The sequence below is a fragment of the Rousettus aegyptiacus genome, unplaced genomic scaffold, assembly GCF_014176215.1.
Source record: "Rousettus aegyptiacus isolate mRouAeg1 unplaced genomic scaffold, mRouAeg1.p scaffold_m13_p_7, whole genome shotgun sequence".
NCBI lineage: Eukaryota > Metazoa > Chordata > Mammalia > Chiroptera > Pteropodidae > Rousettus > Rousettus aegyptiacus.
The window spans coordinates 18,380,569-18,402,415 of record NW_023416310.1 but is presented as its reverse complement, the minus strand read 5'-3'; the positions used below and the strand labels follow the sequence as shown (position 1 = coordinate 18,402,415).

The window sequence follows — 21,847 nt, the reverse complement described above, 5'->3', positions numbered from 1 at the left end:
AATAAAATCACGTCCTAATATATGACCTTCTATGAAAGAGTGTGTATGCAAACATATGCACAGTGGAGAAGCAGAGAGAGAGATATATATGTATATTTGTTTATATTTCAAAAAGGAACAATTGAAGAATAAACCAAAAACTAAAGGGTTCATCAATAGGAAAATGGATAAACAGGATTTGGAACATTCAAATATGGAAGAGTAGTAAAGAATAAAAAAGAACCACTAATAGACTCAACATGGATGAATCTCAAATATATCATTTTGAGGAAAAGAAGCCAGGTCTAAAAGAGCACTCACTCTACATGACTCCAAAAACTTTAAGAAATCATTTACTTACAGTGAAATGCACAAATCTCATGTTCACAAAATGAAACAATCCTTACAAAAAATAATGATGAATATAATGAAAGAAAAAATATAGGATACACAAAGAACATACTGAATGGGGTACTATCCTAATTTAGAAAACAGGGCAGACCCCTTTGAAGAACTGAATATATGAACTAATACCTGAAAAAATAAATCAGGTAATCCAACCAAAAGAGTAAAGTCTATGGTTGGAAGAAAACGAAACAGCACATGTGAAAATCCTGTATGAGAAAACTGGTGTACATGGTCCAGGAACTCAAATATGGCTAAGTCAAAATTCAAAACGGAAAGGTCGACAGAGGGACAGATAACAGATACCCTTAAAGTCATGTTCAGGAATTAGACCTTTACCCAAAGGTCAAGTGGGAAGCCACTAAGAATACGAGGAGTGATATGACTGAGTTTGTATTTAAAAAGAACTGCCTAGGGGCATCATGAAAAATGGACTGGACTGAGAAAGAACAAAGGCAGAGAGGCCTTTCACTAGGCAAAAGAGAATGACGACCTGATTTAGAATGGTAGTCATGGAGCCCTGAAAAACAGTTAGCTTAAAGGACATCACCAAAAATCTGTAAACTACATATTGTTGCCTTCTTACAAATAAGAAAACTGTCTTAAAATGTTAAATAATTTCCCCATGGAACTTGTTAAATGTCATACCTAATATCTGATGGCAAGTCTATCTTATGCAACCACCAAAGCAATGTTCTCAAATATTAAAACAAAAAATTTACTGAAAATTACCTGTTTATGATGAACTAGTTGCTTTCTGATTTTCCTAGAATATAATCTATCAAGGCTACTACTGCCTTTGGAAGACCTATTTATGTTCTGAGTGTGCAGATTATTGTTAATGAAACTCCACTGGTTACCTATAGGGGAAAGAAAAGTTTCATTAATAATTCTGATAAATATGACTTTACTTTTCAAACATAGTAAACACAAAACTATAAATGTCTCAAAGTACTTTTAAAGAAAATTAAGAAAACCACTGTAAAAAAAACTGCTAGGAAGACTTGACTCTAGAAACGTTATCCTAGACCCTATGTGACTTTAAGACCGAAGTTCTATCTCCAATCTTTCCATTAAGATAACAGCCAGCCATCTTTCTCCACAATTGTTTAAGAATAATTCTCATGCAACTTTAATAATGTCACTCAATTCTAACAATAACAAATATTCAATATTGCCTATATTTTAAGCTCATATGCGTTTGTGCAGGTACCCCCAAAAATGGTACTAAGTATTTTGACTTAATAACTGCAACAATAAGGTTAAATAGTACAGAAATCATGCTATGTAGCTCTATTCATTCTCGTTTTTAGGAATGTATCCCGACTATTCTTTAAGTGTCATTATTCTGCTTAATTCAGGCTTAATACCACACATCACCCATCTCCAAATATTTGTTCATGTCTGTTTAACCTAAAAATATTTTTTTCTATTCTCTATTACTCAATTTCCAAAAAAGTTCAAATTCTGTAAACCTTAAAATAAATGTCTTCCATGAATGCGTTTTCAAAATATCTAAATGATACAAACAAAATACTATCGATATTATCTGTAATATTCTAGCTTTATATTGTTGTACTTACTATCTGTTATAATCTAGCTTTATACTGTTGTATTTAATTGTATGTCTTACCTCTATATTCTATAACTGAGTAAACTGACAACTGACATAAAGCATTTGTTTAAAAAATAAACATAAGACAAATTCCCTGTACATGAAAAAATTCTCCCATCCTCATCCCAAATATAATCATAAATAATTGATTCACCTATAAAAGATTTCAAGTGTTCAAGTGATCTTATTTAAATACTAGAATCCTGACAATGTTTAAAATTCCAAATGTTATAGTACTTAGATGTAGCTATTTCAAATCTTTATGAAAAGTCTTGTTAACTTGGGAGAGAGGAAGAAAATAATGTCTTACAGTTTGATTTCTTTTCATTTTTAAATTTTGCTGTGTCTCCAGCTTATGGAAATAGATTATAACTCAAAATCTGGGATTTTCCGTGTCTAATGATAAAAGCCATTTGTAATTGATTAGTAGAACTATGTTTTATTATAGAAAATGGAATAACTCACTATACTAAAATAACAAAATTACAAAACTCTTACCAGATTTCCTTTTCATAACTTCACATATATGTATCTTATTACAGAGTATTTAAATGAGCTTGGAGGAAAACCTTGTAAAAGGCATGATTCTATTTAGGAACCGAAGTCATATTCAGACAAGGGGCTTTTCCATGAAGTACTTTAAAAATAAATAAACTCTATCCTTAAACAGACTTCTGGTAAAGTTAATTCACATTTTAAATAAATTACATACAGCTGGAATCTCCAAGCCAATAGCTAGTTCTGGAACAACAGTGATTCTCTCAAAAACGCCACCAATAGGTTATTATAAATTTCTGATACCTGTCAGAAACCTCTCTCTGTCTTTACCATTCAAAGGTTTCTTTGCAGCTGCTGCTTCATCTTCAACAGTTGACACATAATCCAGTAACCTGGACACCAGCATAACTACCCAACTGATCATGGGAATGTCTAGAACTCCTATACAGAGATGAGAGGAGGAAAAGAAATCAGCTGATTCTAAAAGTTCTAATAAAATCTAATAAAATAATTATAATATATTATATATATCCAAAACATACCATATCATTACTAATACTAATATTCATTTAAAATAAGCCTCAAAACTGGAACCTTATGGCCATAAATTGAGTAATACATTGAATCTAACAGAAAACCAATGTTTCATGGTATGAAAATAGATTCTTAATTGTAGGTTGAATTCAACAGATAATAATTTATAAACTAGAAAACGAGGTATAAGATGCTATTCTTAGATTTACAGGTGACTGAAATAAAAAATCTAACTCTCAATATACAATTAATATAGTTTTAAACTATGTTCTAAGGTTTTAATTCCAATGACAATTTTCTTGCTCAAATGAAATTCAAATGACCAGAACAGCAATGGTACCATAAAGCTTAAACTTAAATGATTTTAGTTATGATATAAAAGAAACATATTACAACAGTTTCCAAGTTCAAAATTCAAATAATGAAAAGTTAACATTTAAAAAGCAATAACTATATGGCAGTCAGTCACATGAAAGCTAATCATCCTTAAAAGTCTACATCATAAAAACAGTAACAAAATGTGCAGCAATGAATATTTTTAGGAGTATTTCAAACTAATGATTTTATAAAAGCGGTATTTATAGAAATCTTACATTTCTACTAAAGGTAACTCTTTAAACAATACCTTCTGTCCTCCGATGCATAGGTAACTGTGGCTGAAGAGGTGCCAGTAAATTATCCAACAGATTAAGTAAGCTTTCTAACACTCCACTATTACTAAGTGATCTTTGACCAATGCAGGAAAGTAACATGAAGACTCTAAAAAAAAAAAAAAAAAAAGATATAAATAAAATACCCATTTTGAACCAATGTAATTGTTCATTTAAAAAATAATTTCCATTGGGGTTTCGGTCAAAATGGTGGAGTAGGTAAATGCTGTGCTTGCCTACTCCCATGACCACATTAAAATTATACGTAAATTGTATGACAATCAACCTTGAGAACCATCTTGAGACTAACAGAAGTCTTATAACTAAGGATATTTTTAAAAAGCCACAATGAGACTGGTAGGAGGGACAGAGACATAAAACAAGCTGGCCCCACACCCACTTGTGGCAGTTGAGGATCATCAGGTCAGCTGCAGATGTCCCTGAGAAGCGAGAGGTCCCCCAGCCCCATAACAAGCTCCCTAGCTTGCAGCACCAGTGCCAGAAAGTGGCACCCCCACAACATCTGGCTGTGAAAGCGAGGATTCCATCTGTCAGGGTGAAACAGAAGGCTGCTGGGAACCCCAGCATACTCTTACTGTGCTCATAGAGAGGAAAAATTAACATCATTAAAATGTCCATACGACCCAAAGCAATCTACAGATTCAATGCAATCCCTATCAAAATATCATTGGAATTTTTCATGGAACTAGAACAAATAATTTTAAAATTTATATGGAACGACAAAAGATCTGAGTAGTCACAGCAATTTTGAGAAAGAACAAAGTTGGAGGTATCACACTACCTGATATCAAACTATATTACAAGGCTGCAGTAATCAAAACGGCATGGCACTGGCATAAACCCAGACAGATAATATCTGTAGAGCCTATAAACAAACCCACAGCTACATGATCGACTAATCTACAACAAAGAAGACAAGAATATACAATGGGGTAAAGACAGTCCATTTGATAAAGTGTTGGGAAAACTGGAAGTACGCGCAAAAAAATGAAACTAGAACACCTTCTCACACCATATAAAAGAATAAACTCAAAATGGATTAAAGACTTATAAGACAACCTTAAACCATAAAACTGTGAGAAGAAAATATAGGCAGTAAACTCTGACATCGCTTAGTAATATTTTTCCTGATTATCTCCTCAAGCGAGGGAAACAAAAGAAAACAATAAGCAAATGAGACTACATCAAACTAAAAAGTTTTTGAAGAGCAAAGGAAACCAGCAAGAAAACGAAAAGACAACGGACTGATTTGGAGAAGATATTTGCCTATGATACATCTGATAAGGGGTTAATATCCAAAATTTATTTAAAAAACTCATATAACTCAACACCGAAAAAAAAATATCCAATTAAAAAATAGGCAGCAGACCTGAATAAATATTTCTCCAAAGAGGACCTACAAATGACGAAGGGATATATAAAAAGATGCTCAATATCACTACTCATCAGAGAAATGCAATTTAAAAACCATAATGAGATATCAACTCACACCTGTCAGAATAGCTATCTTCAATACATCAACAAACAGCAAGTGTTGCTGAGGATATGTAAAAAAGAAAACCCTCGTGCACTGTTGGTGGGATTCCACAGTGCAGCTGCCATGGAAAACAGTATGGAGGTTCCTCAAAAAACTGAAAATAGAACTACCTTATGACCCAGTAATTCCAATTCTGGGTATTTACTTGAAGAAATCCAAAACACTAACTCAAAAAGATATATGCACCTCTATGTTCACTACAGTACTACTTAAACAGCCAAGATATGAAAGATCTAAGTGTCCATCAATAGATGATTAGATAAAGAAGTTGTGGTACATATGTACGATGGACTATTACTCAGCCATAAAAAAATAAATAAAATCCTAGCATTTGTGATAACATGGATGGACCTAGAAGTATTATGCAAGGTGAAATATGTTAGACAGAGAAAGACAAATACCATATGATCTCATTTATATGTGGAATCTAAAAGAATAAAGTAAATGAACAAACAAAACAGCAACAGATTCATAGATAGAGAAAATAAACTGATGGTTTCCATATGGGAAGGACATCGTGGGACTAAGTGAAAAGGTAAAGGAATTAAGAAGTACAAATTGGCAGTGACTATCACAAAATAGTCACAGGAATATAAAGTACAGCATAGGGAATACAGTCAATAATTTTATAATAATTATGTATAATTATGTACTAGACTAATCGGCAGGATCACTTCATAAATTATGTAATTTCTACAACCATACTGTACACCTGAAACTAATATAATATTGAATGTCAACTGTAATTAAAAAACAAAATAGAGGAAAAGCCATGTGAAGACACAAGACAACCACCTGCAAGTCAAGAAGAGGAACCAACACTGCTAACAATTGATCTCTAAGTCAAGTATCCACAATTTAAAAAAAAACAATTTGTTGTTCAAAAAAAAAGAATAAAAAAAAAGAAAAAATAATTTATATTAAAATTTAACAGATCAATGATAAAACATTTGGTTCTTAGCACGATATCTTAAGGTATAATGTTAAAATCAGCTTTGTTTCAAGCTACAGGTTGTGTTTTCTAACTTCATCCACAAGAAATGAGGAAGCGAGAACTTTATCAGAGCCTCAGAAAAACACATTTCACACATAAAATAATGTGATCTGGTAGGAAATACTTGTAAACAAAGATCTATAAACTCCACAGATTCGATAAGGAAACTGAAGAATGTAGTATGGTCATATCACGCATAGTCTTCATATGCCCTTCACCGGGCATTCCACAAACTCTGAAATTAACATACTCCATTTTTCCACATCCAGTATCCATACACAGATTTCAAAATCTATGACAAGTATAAATCAATAATAACAAATAAGTTTAATATTTTCTGACCTACCTATCCTGTGGAAAGATGAGAAGTTGCTCTGAATTGTACAATTCCTGAAGAACATTGGAAAGAAACTGACCCCACCATCTTTCACCACCACAGAGTTGAACAAGAAGAAGACCAGTATGTAACCGTATCTTTGGGGTTCCACTGATGCACAAGTGTTTAAAAAGCTCTTCACAAGCCTGGGCATGAAATGTGCTCTGCAAAACTGCAGGAACAGAGTGTCCTATTATAAGAAAGAAAACAGTAAAATTTCCCATTTAAATGCATGCTCTAATATGAAAATTGGTATGCCTAGATGTCTTCTTCTTACCCAACAATCAGTATACAATTATATTCTATTTATTCATTTATTTACTCCTTGTATCTAGAAATTTAATTACTAAATATCAGAGGAACAGAAGAGTTAGCAATTAAATCCACTATATTTCTTGTATGTGCAGTAAGGTATATGAGATGGCTATGTGAGTATGTGTGTTTGTGTATGCCTGTGTAATAATCAGAAATGTCTCCTGGCTAGAAAATGATAGTTCTATATTAAATTAGCGATTATTAATGGTTTTCGCTGTATCACTCCTAAATAATATTTATTTTGGCAGTAACACAATGGTGTGGCACTTCAATAGCAAAAATTCAAGAAAAGAAATTATCAAAAATCCATATAAGAAAAATAAATAAAAATATGGGAGAGGGAATGAGTTAACTTAAAGAATACATTTCATAAATACATTAGAAAGGATATCAAAATTAACAATATCCAGGAAATATCAACACAATCAAATATGCAACAAAATCACATCAAACATATTTCCAATCTTCAAAGTACTTAAGCCAAATACAAACCATTGGTAGAGTGAAGGAGGCTGAGCAAAGTATCCAATAAATATCTGATGATAGTACGTAACTGCTCTGTGGAAGACGTCTGAATTAAATCTTTTGGATCTGATGTTTCATTCAACATCTTCCTACTTGCACCTAGAGCTACTTTGAGCCTCTGCACTGCATTATGAGCCAAATTTAGTTGAAGCTGTAGCTGAATACAATCCTGATAGGAGGAAAAAACTCTACTGTCTTCCTCAACTGCTTTGTCTGGCTTTCGCAAGAAGTACTGTGCATTATTAGCACTGTTCAGAGGAGGAAGATCAATACTTTGTAAAAGAGTTTCCAGTCGATGACAAGCTAAGTTATACCTGTAAGTAAAAAGATAAATGTACAAAATAATTCCTGTAATATTCTTTGATGTACATGTAGATACACACTAAAAATTAAATTTCTATAACATGTTAACAAACAACCATTAAAAATTTTGATTATTTGGTAGGTACTAAATAGAGCTAATTACTTAATCACAATATATTAATGCTCTGAATATTACTGCAATATACTAACATCTTCCATCTATTCTTTTCTATACACTTACAAGAAATTTCTTAACAAATATATGTAAGACATTAAACAAAATGTAGGATTTAAATAAGATTAAATTCTACTGTAATTTTCTACCAACCTGCACTGTATATCCTCCTGTAGAGCAACCATCATTGCTAAATGCTGATCAATTTCTGGCTGGTTTGCATATTCTCCTTCTCCTCTTAGAGGATCATGCATTAATTTCAGTTCACTCTCCCAAGGCAATATGTAGGTATGACCATAGTAAAATCCTAAAGGGATTTTGGCTCTGGCATTGGTACTTCCATAACGTCCAATGACCGTGATCTGGAATGAGAAATTATATATACATGCCCAATTGCACCAATAAAAATCTGAGTAATATATTTTAAAAAATATAGTTATACTTTTAAATCATATGTCTGTATATTTTTCATAACTTTTCAGAAACATGGAAAGCATATCAATTCACTTTCTTGGGTTCTTTACCTTCATGAATCTGCACACAGGAGGTGGTATCAAGTCATGAAGAATTAGTGAGTGGGTGCTTATATCAGTTGCCACTACTAAGCGCCTCCCATCCACCTCTTCTCCTAATGTCCAAATGTCAATTGACAAGGAGGCCAAGTCTCCACAAGTGGGAATCAAAACATCTGTCAACAGTATTGGTCTACCAAAATCCAAGGTCACAAATCTCCTTGCTCCTATGAGAGGGAAAGTAATAATTGACCAAAAATACCATATATCAATTAATCAAATGATAGATCCAAAAAAATATTTGGAAAACCCATCTTAAAATTTCTGAAACTTCAATCTCTCTAAGTTTGAACTCCAAGACTAAACTCCAAGTTAAAAATGTACTATAAAGGCAATCAACTGTACATATAAACTTAATTTAAAACATTAGAGGAAAAAGTTAAATAAAAATAGTATATAGATTAACTCTATAAAGTACTTACTTCTTTTGGCCATTTGGTCATTTTTTTTTCACACATAGACACATTAATACCAAATTCTATTATTTGATTTTAGTTTTCTTAAGCATCTTATAGAGTTAAAATGCAAAGTAAAAGTATAAAGCCGAAATAACAAGTGGTCATACTGCCACTAAAAAAAAAAAATCTTAGGAAGGTCCTCCAATGGAGACAGATTCGGCTTATCTCAATATTTTTCCCCAGTACTGACACATCACTGTCTCTTCAGCTCAGTATTAGAGGAATTAATGGCTTACTCTTAAGGGCCACACTAAAGAGGTAGTATGTCTTTTTTATGTAAGCACTAGAATCACTCAGCAAGGTGAGATGCTCGCACTAATGAAAGGCACACATGATCTTGAGAGGAATGGAAGAGAAAGCAGATTTACGTCACTCATCTCACACACATTTCAGGAAGAAGTTCAATTAATGAAACAATAAGTAGAATCACTAATAGTATCTTAATTCTTTTTCTTTTGTATTGGGTTAGGTTAAGGAGCAGCTAGTAACCTTATCATCTACATTTTATAGTGAAGGAACCCAACTAAATTAAACTTCCAAGACTATAGCTAAACTCTATGGGGATAGTTTAAAAGAAAACAGGCAGTTACCAATACTTTTCTTAACAGAAAAACTATCACACAACAAAATTCATAATTTTCCTCCTTAGGGGGGGTTGTATGCCACAGTCAATTCCATAGATTAAAAAACCAAATCACAGTGTAAAGAACTCTTCACATTTCATAAGACTGAACAACAGCAAATTTCGCTTTAAATGTTATCAGCACTAATGTTGTTACCAATGATTAGTTATGCAGAAATACCATTACAACTTTTATTATTGTTTAAAAACTCTCTCTTCCAAAAAGGAAACAGCCCAGTGCAATAAAGTTCAAGTGTTTATATAAAAGAAAAATGATATGATACAGTATGTACTGTATTCATATACTTCTTTCTATAAAACATACCTGAGGATTTTGTTGAATTCTACTGCTGCTCATGTCCAACAATTGGTAGGATTGTAAGGTAAAAATTGCCTATAGCTTATTAGTAAACATATTCTAATTCAAAGCACCCAACCTGATCACAGGTCTCTAGCATATAAGCAGGGTAAAATATGAATTATCCAGAGACCATGAAGTGTTATTAACCTTACTCAATTATTATAATTAGCAGTAATTCTGGCTGTTATTCTCAAAAAACAGTTCCAATACCAGAATGCTAGTAGTAGAAATACTACTGCTTTAAGTGTAATTTCTAGTGTAATGGTAATTGAGCAGCTACACTGGAGGCAAATATTTATGTTAATCGTATTTTCAATAGGTGAGATTCATATACAGATCAAATCCACTGTTTAAACAGAATGAGTGAAACTACTCGGCAGCATTCTTCCCTTCAATTTGGTGAGCACTTACTTTGAGCCTTATGTAGTACTTATTCTTAGTAAAATGTACTTATCCAAGAGCAAATGTGATTTATTTGCAAAGGGAAATCAAACTACAGAACATTAAGTCTTCAAAAGGCCAACAGACGAGGCAAGAAAAATATTTTAACAAAGTCAACAATTACCTGAATGCATTCGCTCTATAATAATGGACTGGTGAGGTGGAGGTTGAAGAAAATGAGAAGCATGAGAAACTGCAAGGGCTAGACCAGAACCAAGTGGATTCTAGAAAAGAAAGAAGTATAAATCTCCATTGATGTTACTCTTGCCATTCAAAAACTAATAACCATAATATCAAATTGACACATCTCATTTCCTAATGTACATTCTGTAATATTTTATAAAAGAAAATAATCGAATTTCATTTATCAAGTTGGTATAATCACATTTTGTCTTCTAAAGTTTGTGTATTTTTCAAAATATTTTTAAAATCTAAGCGAACACCTATTTAAAATATAATAATTTACCATTCTGGACTTGCTGGAATTTTTGTTATGTGCAGCAAGATTGACTGCTGGGGGATCAATAACTGAGCCTGGGAAAAGCTGTGCAAGTTCGGCATTAATCACAACGGAAACTGCTTCATTGGGTGGTGTGAGTGGTGGAGTCATAAAAAGTGGTGTTGTTTTTGGAGTGGGTGGAATAACATCGGATGGATGAATGAAGAATCCAGGGGCTGCCACTGGGTTGGAAGGCACAGAGTTGTGAACGGGACCTACTGCTGATGCTGCTGATGCTGCTGACGCTGCTGCAGCTGCTGCAGCTGTTGTCTGATGTAACTTGGCTTCCAGCTTTGCTTTCTGTAAAAGAAGTAAAAGCAACAAATATAGACTAACTCTGCCTACCTAAATTGTGGGGAACTAGACAGGTATATATTATGAAGATAAGCATGGTTAACTGGATCCTACTTAGATAAAAATGAAATTAAATACAAAATGGAAAACAAAAACAGGGTATTTATTTGCTCTATATATACTTCATTAAATATTTGATACAAACTTCCTGAGTATTTGGGAATTAGGACTTTCTCAGAGAAAAGGTACAAAGGAAGCAGAACACGTAAATGTAAATAAGAAAACAAAGTTCTCCTCAAAATAATTAACAGGAATTGGACTATCATGTTTCCTCACCTGATACAATTTGTCACCTGGAATTGCATAGGGCATTTAAACCACGATGAAATCTCCAAGACATATCATTGTTACTAAATTTTAATTCACTTAATTTAACTGGTCTTTAAAAAGTTGTTTTAGGTTCTTCAATCTATAAAATAGTAACTGGTAACTGTAATGTCTGAACAAAGAGTGTTTAAACATAGTAAGAATGGATTTTACTTAAAGACTGCAAAAAAAGTATCAATTCTATTTCCTCAGCTATATATATCAAATAAAATGCATTTATACAATTTTTAAAAATGTAAATATATCACAAAGACATTACCTCAATTTTTTGAAGAAAATGATTAGTTCACATCGGTCAACCTACTTTCCTTTACGAAAATAATGGTCATTTTTACAGTACTTTTTCAGCTTTTGAAGTTTAGAGACAGCATGAACAAAGAGCCAAATAGTCTCCAACCTGTTGCTGAAGCTTCAAAAGCTGCTGCTGTTTCTCTTGCAGCACCTGTAGCTGTTGCTCGGCTGAAGCCATTGCATGAGAGAGAGACTGCAAAGCTACCTGGGCTGCTGAACTCAGGGCTGTCGAAGCTTCCCCAACTGTCCCAGATGATAGTCCACCTACTGCAGGAGTAACCCCGAAGGAACTCACTGGCATAAGACAAGGGGAAAAAAAATGGGATGAAGGAAAGATTCACAGAGAAATATATTGAAATTACTATACCATTGTGACACATTTTGAAAGCTAAGAATCTAGAGAGTATAAATAAGAATCTTAATGATAATAATAGCATTCATGTTTAAGGGATGCAGGAATAACTTCTAAATCAAAGAAAAATTACTATACTTCTAAGTTTAAAAATATTTTCAACATTTATTCGAAATGGCTAAAATGAAAATACAAAAGGAGAGTAATCTTATCATACAATTTGAGAATGAAATTTGCTTTACTAAGATTGCTTACAAGCAACACTTCCCGCTCCCTCTCCCAAAAAGCTCAAAGAACTTTCAATTATAAGAACGCCATTTAAAAAACTGACAACACTTATTTCCTTGTTTTAAAGCATAGCCTAGACAGAGTCTGGACCACATAGAATGTGTAAAGCAGTTTCCTAACATATGCTTCCCAGAACACTAATATGGAGAGAAGCATTTCCCATGCATAGTCAAATAAGTCAGGCATATACTGCTTACCCATCAACGTTATCATCATTAAAAGTCTATGAAATCCTTTAAGTTGACTTTCCTTTTCAACATTATTCAAACATGCATTACAAAATAACTTTTTTTCCATTAAATATTTGCCAATATTTGTGAAAAACAATTTAGGAAAAAGCTGAGATAAAAACAATTACATAGCATAAATAGGTCAGCACAAAACAAGAAGTAGAGGTCAAGTCTAACAATATCATTAATACTTGTAACAGGACTTTACTAGGAAGTTACATTGGTGGAAAGATAACTGCTACAATAGCAAATGTTTAGTGTGCATTACCATGTGGTACTGTTTCAGTTAATTACTATATTCAACTGATGAGCAACTCTCAGCGGCAGGTACTATGATTCTGTTTTTTAGTTGATTAAGTAAAGAAGGACTTAAAGAAGTTACCTTGTAGAGCTGAGAGTAGTCAAACTAGGATTAAAACCAATGTACCTCATTTAGCTTACACAAATTCAACTTTATATAAGCCTGGTCAAAGAAAGAAAAATATCTCATATAAGCTGAGTGCTCAAAAATGAAATCCATCTGTTCCATCTAATTTTCCACCAAAGCAAAAGCTAGTAATTCCAACTCCAGAGGGAAAATTATTAGACTTACTGAAGCATTTATGTTATAGTTGCACTGTTGGTGTAATTTAAGTGATTTTCAATATTAACCATGGGTACACTTTAGCCCTTTCCTGATTTTAAAATCTAATGCCCCAAAAAACTTTATGGAAAAATTAACTGTCACTACAAACACATAAGAGACATAAACGATCCAAGGATAAGTCATCATGACACTACAAAACTAATTTTAAAATGTTTTCCACAATCTGACCTTTCATTACCCTTTTCAATTTTTAAACGAAGAGCCTTAAAAACTACATATAAAGAGGTGAAAACAAGACAAAAGATGACTATTATCACCATTTCTATTATATCATGAAGTCCTAGGAAGCACAAAAGAGCTAAAGAGATAAAAGAGATAAAAATCAGAAAAACAGCAAAGATATATGTACTCTATGGTAAAAACAGGAACTGAATTTCTAGATGTCAAGGGTATATATGTATTATGATCTCCGGAATACCGCTAAAACCAGTAAAAAGCAGAAAAATAGACAATAAAAATATAATCACCAAAAAAAAAGAGAGAAATAACTGGCAAGATGAGAAACCTAACAGAATAAAAAACATGGTAGATTCAAACACAAATACATCAGTAATTACATTAAGTGTAAATTAAATATTCCAATTAAAAAATTACCATAGTGGATTTAAAAAAGCCAAACAACTACATGCTGCTTTTAAAAGTATGTCTAAAATATAAGGAGACACTGAAAAGCTGAAAGTAATAAGAAGGAAAAATATATACTATATAAATAGTAACCAAAAGAAAACTGATGCTAGGTATATATATATACCAAACAAACTACTTTTAGAAAACACAGCAATCTTAGAGATAAAGAGATAATTAGTAATCATGAGAGATTCAATTCACAAGAAAAATACAACCATTCTAAATTTGTAGGATAGTTTCAAACTAAAATGGACAAATCCACACACAGGTACAGTGTCAAAAATTTAACACTGGTCCTATTAGCTAAAAAACCAAGTACATAAAGTAACTGATACATGATTAGCAAACTTGTCCAAATGGATATATAGAATATACTCTCCACCAACAAATGCTGAGTAAACATTATTGTAAAGCATTCATGGAATATTTATAAAAGCTACCCCACTATAATTCTTAACATAGTTTGCAAGATTGATAATTGGGGCATTTCTTTGGACCACTGAACAAATTTAAATAGAAATTAGTAATAAGATAACTAATGTATTTGGAAATTAAGAAGTATGTTTCTTTAATATTAGTTACTAAAGTTGAATATATGGACAACCCTATGAAGCACCAAATCAACTTCCACATTCACATCCAAGAGAATAGTGTATCTATTAGTACTAACAGTGCCACAATGGAACAACTCAAATGTCAATCAACAGTATACAAATCAAATAGTGGATACATTTACTTTATTCAGACAATAGAATCATAAATAGCAATGAAAAAGGACTGTGTACATATATGCAATGATATAAATCCTAAGGTTAAACAGAAGGCAGACTAAAAATACATAAATGCAATTTTATATTATATAAATCCTACTCAACCACTGCTCAGGGATCTATAATTAAGTGGTGACACAAAAAAATACAAACACCAAGAAATGATTACTCCAAAAGCTAGAATAGTGTTTACCTTCTGAAGAAAGGGAGGAAGAAATCAATGGAAAAAGGAACAAAGACAACCATTAGAGCAGGGGTTCACAACCCCCAGGCTGCATACCGGCACTGGTCCATGGCCCATTAGAAACCAGGCCTGACAGTAGGAGGTGAGCGGTGGGCAAGTAAGTGAAGCTTCATCTGAATTTGCAGCTGTTCCCCGGCACTAGCGTCACCACCTCAGCTCCACCTCAGATCACTGGAACACTGGTCCCTGGTCACTGGTGCCAAAATGGTTGGGGACTGCTGTTTTAGAGTGCTGGAAATATTATTTCTTGATTTGGTGGACAGTTTATGTTCTGATAAACTGCTGGGCTATACAACTGTTTTCTGTACTTTTCTGTATTGGGTATTATATTTCACAATTAACATGTTTCCAAAAAGAAGTAACAGGAAGTTGAGAGACCACAGTTATCTTCTAGTACATTATGATCACTAATCAAGAGTATGCCCTAACATTTAATAAAAATCCCTCTGCTGGTGGCAGTTTCAGTTTCGGTGGAATACAGAGGTGACCAACTGTATAGGCATGGACTATCTTTGGAAAAACAACTGGTTCCACTGCTTCCTTTGCGGAAGAGGAAATGGGTGGAGAATGTGATGGAATACTTTCTTTCTCAAACCTAATCTTTTATCTTTTAAATTTTATACCTTCAGAAAGCATTACTCAAACACGTAAATTTTCTTATTTTTTAATTAAGATTTATAAAAAAATCTTAACTTACTTTTATGACAGTTCCAAGAAAGAGTCTGATTACTAAACAGCCCTGAAAATTCCATTTCTTGTCATGGAATGTCTATACTAGTATAAGGTATAAATTTCTACAAAAATGACTATAATAGTCCAAGAAAACAAACCTAAATAATGACCTTTCTTGTATCTCCATATAAAATAAATATTAGATTTTAATTTAATTTTAAATTGAAACTCCCATCGTAACTACATAAGCAATAAATTTCCTTAGTGGTTTCTTCCACAACTGGAAGATATGACGATTCTGAATAAAAAGGTACTCAAATAAAGAACTGGTTAGGTTTCTTTGAAAATTCTTTGCCATTGTGAAGCCAAGGGAAAAATTAAATTGTTCATGATTTCTGAAGCAAACCGTTTTTACTTTCTGTTAAACTGTTAAAGAAAGTAAAGAATAAATATAATTTTCCCACTAATTATTCATTTAAAACATCAACACTACCATACATTTAACACACTCAAATACTGGTTCATATATCCAAAGCTGCTTTAAACTAGCTGGAAAAATAGTATTCCCTTTTTACTCATCTCACCCTTTTCAAAAACATTGGCGCAAATTTACTTTTAACTTTAAATGCAAGAAATAGAACATTAAGATGCCAAAACTACACAAAAGACTGGCCATCAACTGAAGATTACTGAAGCTGGATAATGGAAATATAGAGTCTATTGTAATGTTCCCTTTATTTTCATTATGTTTAATATTTACATACATAAAAACAAAAAGGTTTAAAACAGTGCATTAGTGGGTAGGAAAAAAAACTCTATGAAAAGACTGAGAAACTACTTATGATTTTTCCCCCAAAATGTCCTTCCTCCTAAGTTTCTGCTTACCATGACAGTAAAGGAACATACATATACTATAAACTGATGTATACTTATATATCACTTATTACAGCATATACTATATAATAAAAGAATGTATATAATGAAAGAAGGTATATACCAGTAAACGTACTTGCATCATCCCTTTCTATTCTGGTTCCATCACTAGTTGAAACACAAGTAAAGTGTAGGGGTTCAACTTCCAGAAGTCCAGTGAGAGATGTGAAACTACCTTCAGCAGCTGTGCAACTACTGACCTTTCCATTTCCTAATACAGAAAAGAAACAAGTTTTATATGTGAATCAATCTTTAAAAGGCAATAGTCATATTAAAAAATATACTCCTACTCCAATTTTAATTAGGAAGATGTGTAAACACACAACCTTCATACGGGGCTTCAAAAATGGACACTGCATTAAAAAAACTAACAAATAGGAAATACTAGTTTCCTTGCTACAAAAGCAGAGTTGCATAAAAGCAACCCAGTGGCCATTCATATTAACAAGAAATAAGTGATATAGATTTTAAATGAGGAAAAAAATAATACACTAGCTACTTATATTAGTTATTGCCTAATCGTTGAGTATGCATAAAATCAGAATACATCTATGACATCGACTGTGTAAATATGACAATAAAAACTAAAGAAACATTTTAAAATATTAACATTTATCTATCAATGATTCTTTATAATTTGTATATATTATCAATTTTCTAGAATGAGGTATACTACTTCACACTCATACAAATAGTTTAAATTATCCATTGTAGTAAAAAAAATCACATGGTCATAACTACATGAACAATAACAGCACAGCAAGAAGACTGAACAGACAAACATAAAAGAATTAAGAGTTTATATGGTATGAGGGAAATGGGTTTTTTTTTTGTACTTTTCAAATTTTCTGGAATTAGCATTAAACAGAATTAACAGATAAAGTAAAACAGAAACTCAAGGTGGAAAGAATGAAGAGATATAAAAACTGTCATCAACATCTGAAGATCTAAATTAAAAGCAAGACTAAACTGTCATAACCTTGTTTTCCAATGTCCACTGGTACCCAGCATTGGGCCTGACACAAGTGTTAAAAAAAAATATTTAATGTGCACTTAATATAGGATGCGGCCAATACAAAAGAAAAAGGACAGGCCTCTGTTGTCATAAACACATATTCTGTGTTAGAGGTTACGAGGCATTAAACACTTAATTATACAATTGAACTTTTAAAAAGAAAGTACAATATTTTACTTAAGAAAAGTTCAAAGGACTAATAAAAAGAAACTGGTCAAAGGCAAGGGATAATAAAATACTTCTGTGATGAGGTAATGAGATTTATGGGAAGAATAAAAGATTTTTATGCATTAATTCCATCAGAGCAGGGTAATCCAGGTAGAAGAAACAAAATGAATGAAATCTCTCCAGTAGGAAGGAACAAGGCACATAGGAGGAAATGAAAGAAGAATGTAGTTAGATGAACATTTTTCAATCCTAAAAGCACTCCTCAGATCTTTCAAATAATTAAGAACTCTAAAGAGCTTTCACGTAATTATATTGGTTACATATATATTGATATTTATCACAGAAGAGATTTTAAGATGAAATATTTTAAATAAATTACTTAACAGTAATAAACTCATTAGATATAAAAATAGCAATCTTTGATAAAAAAAACTTTAAAATAAAATTAACTTAATAATAGCAATGTTTACATTTTGCAAATCTCCTTAAAATCAGGCTTATCAGAGAATATCTAGATTTTCCTATCTGCTTCTGCATTAAATGTGTTTTTAATATTTTTTTATATATATAGTAGAAAAGTTTTATTAGGGAAAAAAAGTACACTTCCAGATGTAGAACCAGACCTGAGCAAGAGAAGTGTGGCTGAAAAGGCTTAATATATTGTTTTTATAGCATATAAAAAAAAAAAAAAAAAGAAATCCAACCCAAGACAAACATATAGTCTTGGAAGATTTTTATAGCCTTACATATTCAAAAACTTGACAAGTGGAGGTTTAAAGATCAGTTGGCCAATTTTTAACTTTTTTCCCCCACCTACAGCACCTGGTCTCCCATTCAAGTACTAACCTCAGTTGGCAAATTTTATCTTATATCAGTAAACTTTTCAAACTCTATTGCACTAAGATTAATTGGCCTATCTTGCACTTTTAAAGTATCTTTTACCCATGCATGATATTGGAACATCATGCATTGATCATTTAGAAAATACTAGTTTACCACTATATATAGACCTTATAAATGTTAACACATTTCATTATGTTAACATATTTTATTATTTAATATCCCAAAATGACACTCACTAATATCATATGCCATTAAAAAAAAAAAAAAAAAAAAAGGCTTTAAGTACTGGGAAGCTGTCAAGCTCACTTTAAGGGATACACATTTCTTAAAATTCTAATTTTTGCTTAAAAGTTCTATTTTTAACATTGGCAACAAACACTATCGATTGGAATGGTACTGATTACCAGATAGGCAGGTTTTTTTTCTATAAATTTTTGAGAAAATACCTGCCAAATAATCAAGTCTGAATAAATATATTTTCCCTGTCATTCTTGCAAATAAAAATGGTGTTCCATGAAATAAGTAATTAGTTCAGCTCAAATAACTAACTGCACAAGTATGTTTCCTTGAAACAGCCAGGCTTCTACAGTATGCATAAGTGCTTCATGCATACTTCGCATTTCATCATGAAATATTTAAAAGTACTTGTGGGTTCAAAATTTAATAAAATTAACAATTTTTACGTGTTCATCAAGGACATTTGTAAGTTAAAGTGAAATTGGCAATTTTTTATTGCCAAGTACCTAGTGAAGAACATCATGCTTTTTGCACAATCAGTACAAAAGACAATGCAATGAAAAAAACAAATAACACTGTTCTATCATGAAAACAGTTGACCCACAGACTCCCTTAAAGGATCTCAGGGACGCTGAGGGGGTTGAAGGAATACACTTTGAGAATCACTGACCCAGAGAAAAGAGACTAACAGTGGCAATGGAAAGATAGCCAGATCATATAAGATTTTATATTCTATATTAAAGACTTGGACTAGACTAGAGAGTAATGAGAAGACATAAAAAATATTTTAATGAGAGGTAGAGAGATCAGATTTGTATTCATATATGATTATACTCATTGCAAAATGGAGGATGTACTGAACTGAGGCAAGAACAGATGCGGAAAGACCAGTTAAAATGCTATGACTGCAGTGGCTTAAGACTGTCATCGGTGTGATCACAGGAGGTAAGAAAGCAAGCAGATTTGAAGTATACACTGATGGAAAAATAGATAGGATCTGGTGATAGCCTCTATGTGGAAGATGAGAAAGAATGGTAGTGAGAATGACATTCGGATTTGTTTCGTACCACTGACACCATTAACTGAGAAGAGGAACACTGCAGAAGGACTAATGGTGAGGATTAAAATGATGAGACATTCATATGGAGACTTATGTCACAGTATCTAAGTCCCTTCTCCTGGGTATTCTATAGTGAATGTAGCTGGTCTCGCATATTTAACTCTCTGGCTTGGCCTGAGCTTTATGGTCTTCTCCTTACATTTTCTCCATAATGGATCTCTGTCTATCCTAAGGAATACAGAAGGCATCTATATATCTAGTTCTAACCTCCCCTCTGAGTTCCACGCCTAAATAATGTGTTACTTGGATAAAGACAGATTGTCATGAAGTAGTCAGAGTCTAAATCATCCAATAGAAGCAAATGCTCAAGGCAGCATAAGTCAGTAAATGGCAAGTAATGGGCTAATAAGTGTAGTGTAATCACTTTCATTAAAAACATTCATGAACATGCACAGAAAACAATTCTAAATAGCTAAACACACTATTAACAATGGTAACCTAAGAGAATAGAGAGGTTGGAGTTGAGGAATTTTACTTTTATTTCTATATTTGATTTTTCTCTTTTGTTTTTTTCACAATTCATAATTTACTTAAAAATAAACACTGAGACTAATTCCCAAATTTTACATGTATTTAAGGTGCCAATTATCTTAATATGTTTACAAATAAATGTTCTAACATTTTAGTTTACTAGCAGCGCTTTCAGTAAGTTCAAGAGACGGAAGCAAATAAATAATAAAACAGCCATTGCTTTATCTAACAAAACTAAATGAACACCAAATTCTAGTACTTGAAAAGATTATATAGTGTTGTACATTCCATTAAAGCATACTCTTCAGAAATGTAAACAAGGATACATGTAATACTGTACACAGTTTTCCTCAGGAGTGTATGATAGTAGATGCAAAATATTATTTTCTTTCTGCATCTTTGCTTATTATAATAGATATTAATTTTATTTTTTGAAATATGAAATAGCCATATTCTTTGATGTTATGAACAACAAAGGCACACCAAATAAAACTGAAAAGACTACAAGAAATAATTATCTTTTAAACACTCTCATTAGTATTTAAGTCACTGACATGCAATGAAACAGAAAAATAAAAAACAAATTCACAACCCTTTCAAAATTAACCTTAATATTTTTTGAGGAGCGAGTTAAAAAATGGAGGCGAATAATTTAATGATTCATACATGTTAAGGTTAAGTTTTAAATTTTAATTTTTAAAGACAGAATATAGTAACTACATTGTATTATGTCAAACGTAGCTTAAATCCAAGATAAAAAAATTCTATAATTTCTTTAATAAAAGAAGTTACTACCTGAAAGAACATCTGATAAATCAATTTCATCTGACTGGACACCAATGCTGCTGTTGTATACATTTTTACAGGAAGAGCCACTCATTTCCAAATCAAAGAGGACTGGATCAAATGGTGAGCTATATAATCCATATCTGAAAAATAAAATAATGTCCTAAAAATTTTCCTGTCAGCCATCTAATTAACAAATTATTTATTTACTTAGTTTTAAAAAAGTTTTACATAGGGCAGAAGGACACATAACCAGATTTAACCCATTATATTCAGTGACTCTCAACTGTATTCCTTGCAAACTTATACTCCAAAAGATATGGTTCAGAGACTCAATAAATGTGATTTCAATAAGCTAGTAACTAAAGAACCCAGACTGAATCTTCATCTGCAGACTGAGCACAGAAGAGGTATGAAGTGGTCCTTCTTCACCTCAGTCACTAAAATGACTCAGCAGAAAGTACAAAGGCTTTCAAAAAAATTTCATCAAAATCAAGATTTCCATACTAAAAAGATTACAAAAAGAATGCTTTAAATACTGAAAATTGGGCAAGAACTCAAATCTAACTTTTAGCTATTTCTTATTTCATTAT

The 21,847-nt window shown here is 32.3% G+C and overlaps 1 protein-coding gene across 12 annotated transcripts in view; it reads right to left on the bottom strand.

Annotated features, from left to right (window-relative positions):
- The window catches only part of BIRC6 (baculoviral IAP repeat containing 6), a 184,843-nt gene that overhangs the window by 96,128 nt on the left and 66,868 nt on the right, over positions 1 to 21,847 (bottom strand). For 7 of the 12 annotated variants that reach the window (XR_004952019.1, XM_036224567.1, XM_036224570.1 and 4 more), the window contains 12 exons: positions 21,264 to 21,397; positions 16,679 to 16,825; positions 11,959 to 12,146; positions 10,848 to 11,180; positions 10,506 to 10,605; positions 8,452 to 8,666; positions 8,081 to 8,289; positions 7,417 to 7,763; positions 6,580 to 6,799; positions 3,657 to 3,790; positions 2,801 to 2,938; positions 1,117 to 1,244 (listed from right to left, as the gene is read on the bottom strand). Coding sequence is in view for 11 of the 12 variants with exons in the window: in XM_036224567.1 (XP_036080460.1) it covers positions 1,117 to 1,244; positions 2,801 to 2,938; positions 3,657 to 3,790; positions 6,580 to 6,799; positions 7,417 to 7,763; positions 8,081 to 8,289; positions 8,452 to 8,666; positions 10,506 to 10,605; positions 10,848 to 11,180; positions 11,959 to 12,146; positions 16,679 to 16,825; positions 21,264 to 21,397 (2,293 nt within the window). In the remaining variant the exon portion in view is untranslated. The remainder of the gene's footprint in view (positions 1 to 1,116; positions 1,245 to 2,800; positions 2,939 to 3,656; positions 3,791 to 6,579; positions 6,800 to 7,416; positions 7,764 to 8,080; positions 8,290 to 8,451; positions 8,667 to 10,505; positions 10,606 to 10,847; positions 11,181 to 11,958; positions 12,147 to 16,678; positions 16,826 to 21,263; positions 21,398 to 21,847) is intronic. The other 5 variants (XM_036224568.1, XM_016136045.2, XM_036224569.1 and 2 more) reach the window with 4 other exon arrangements.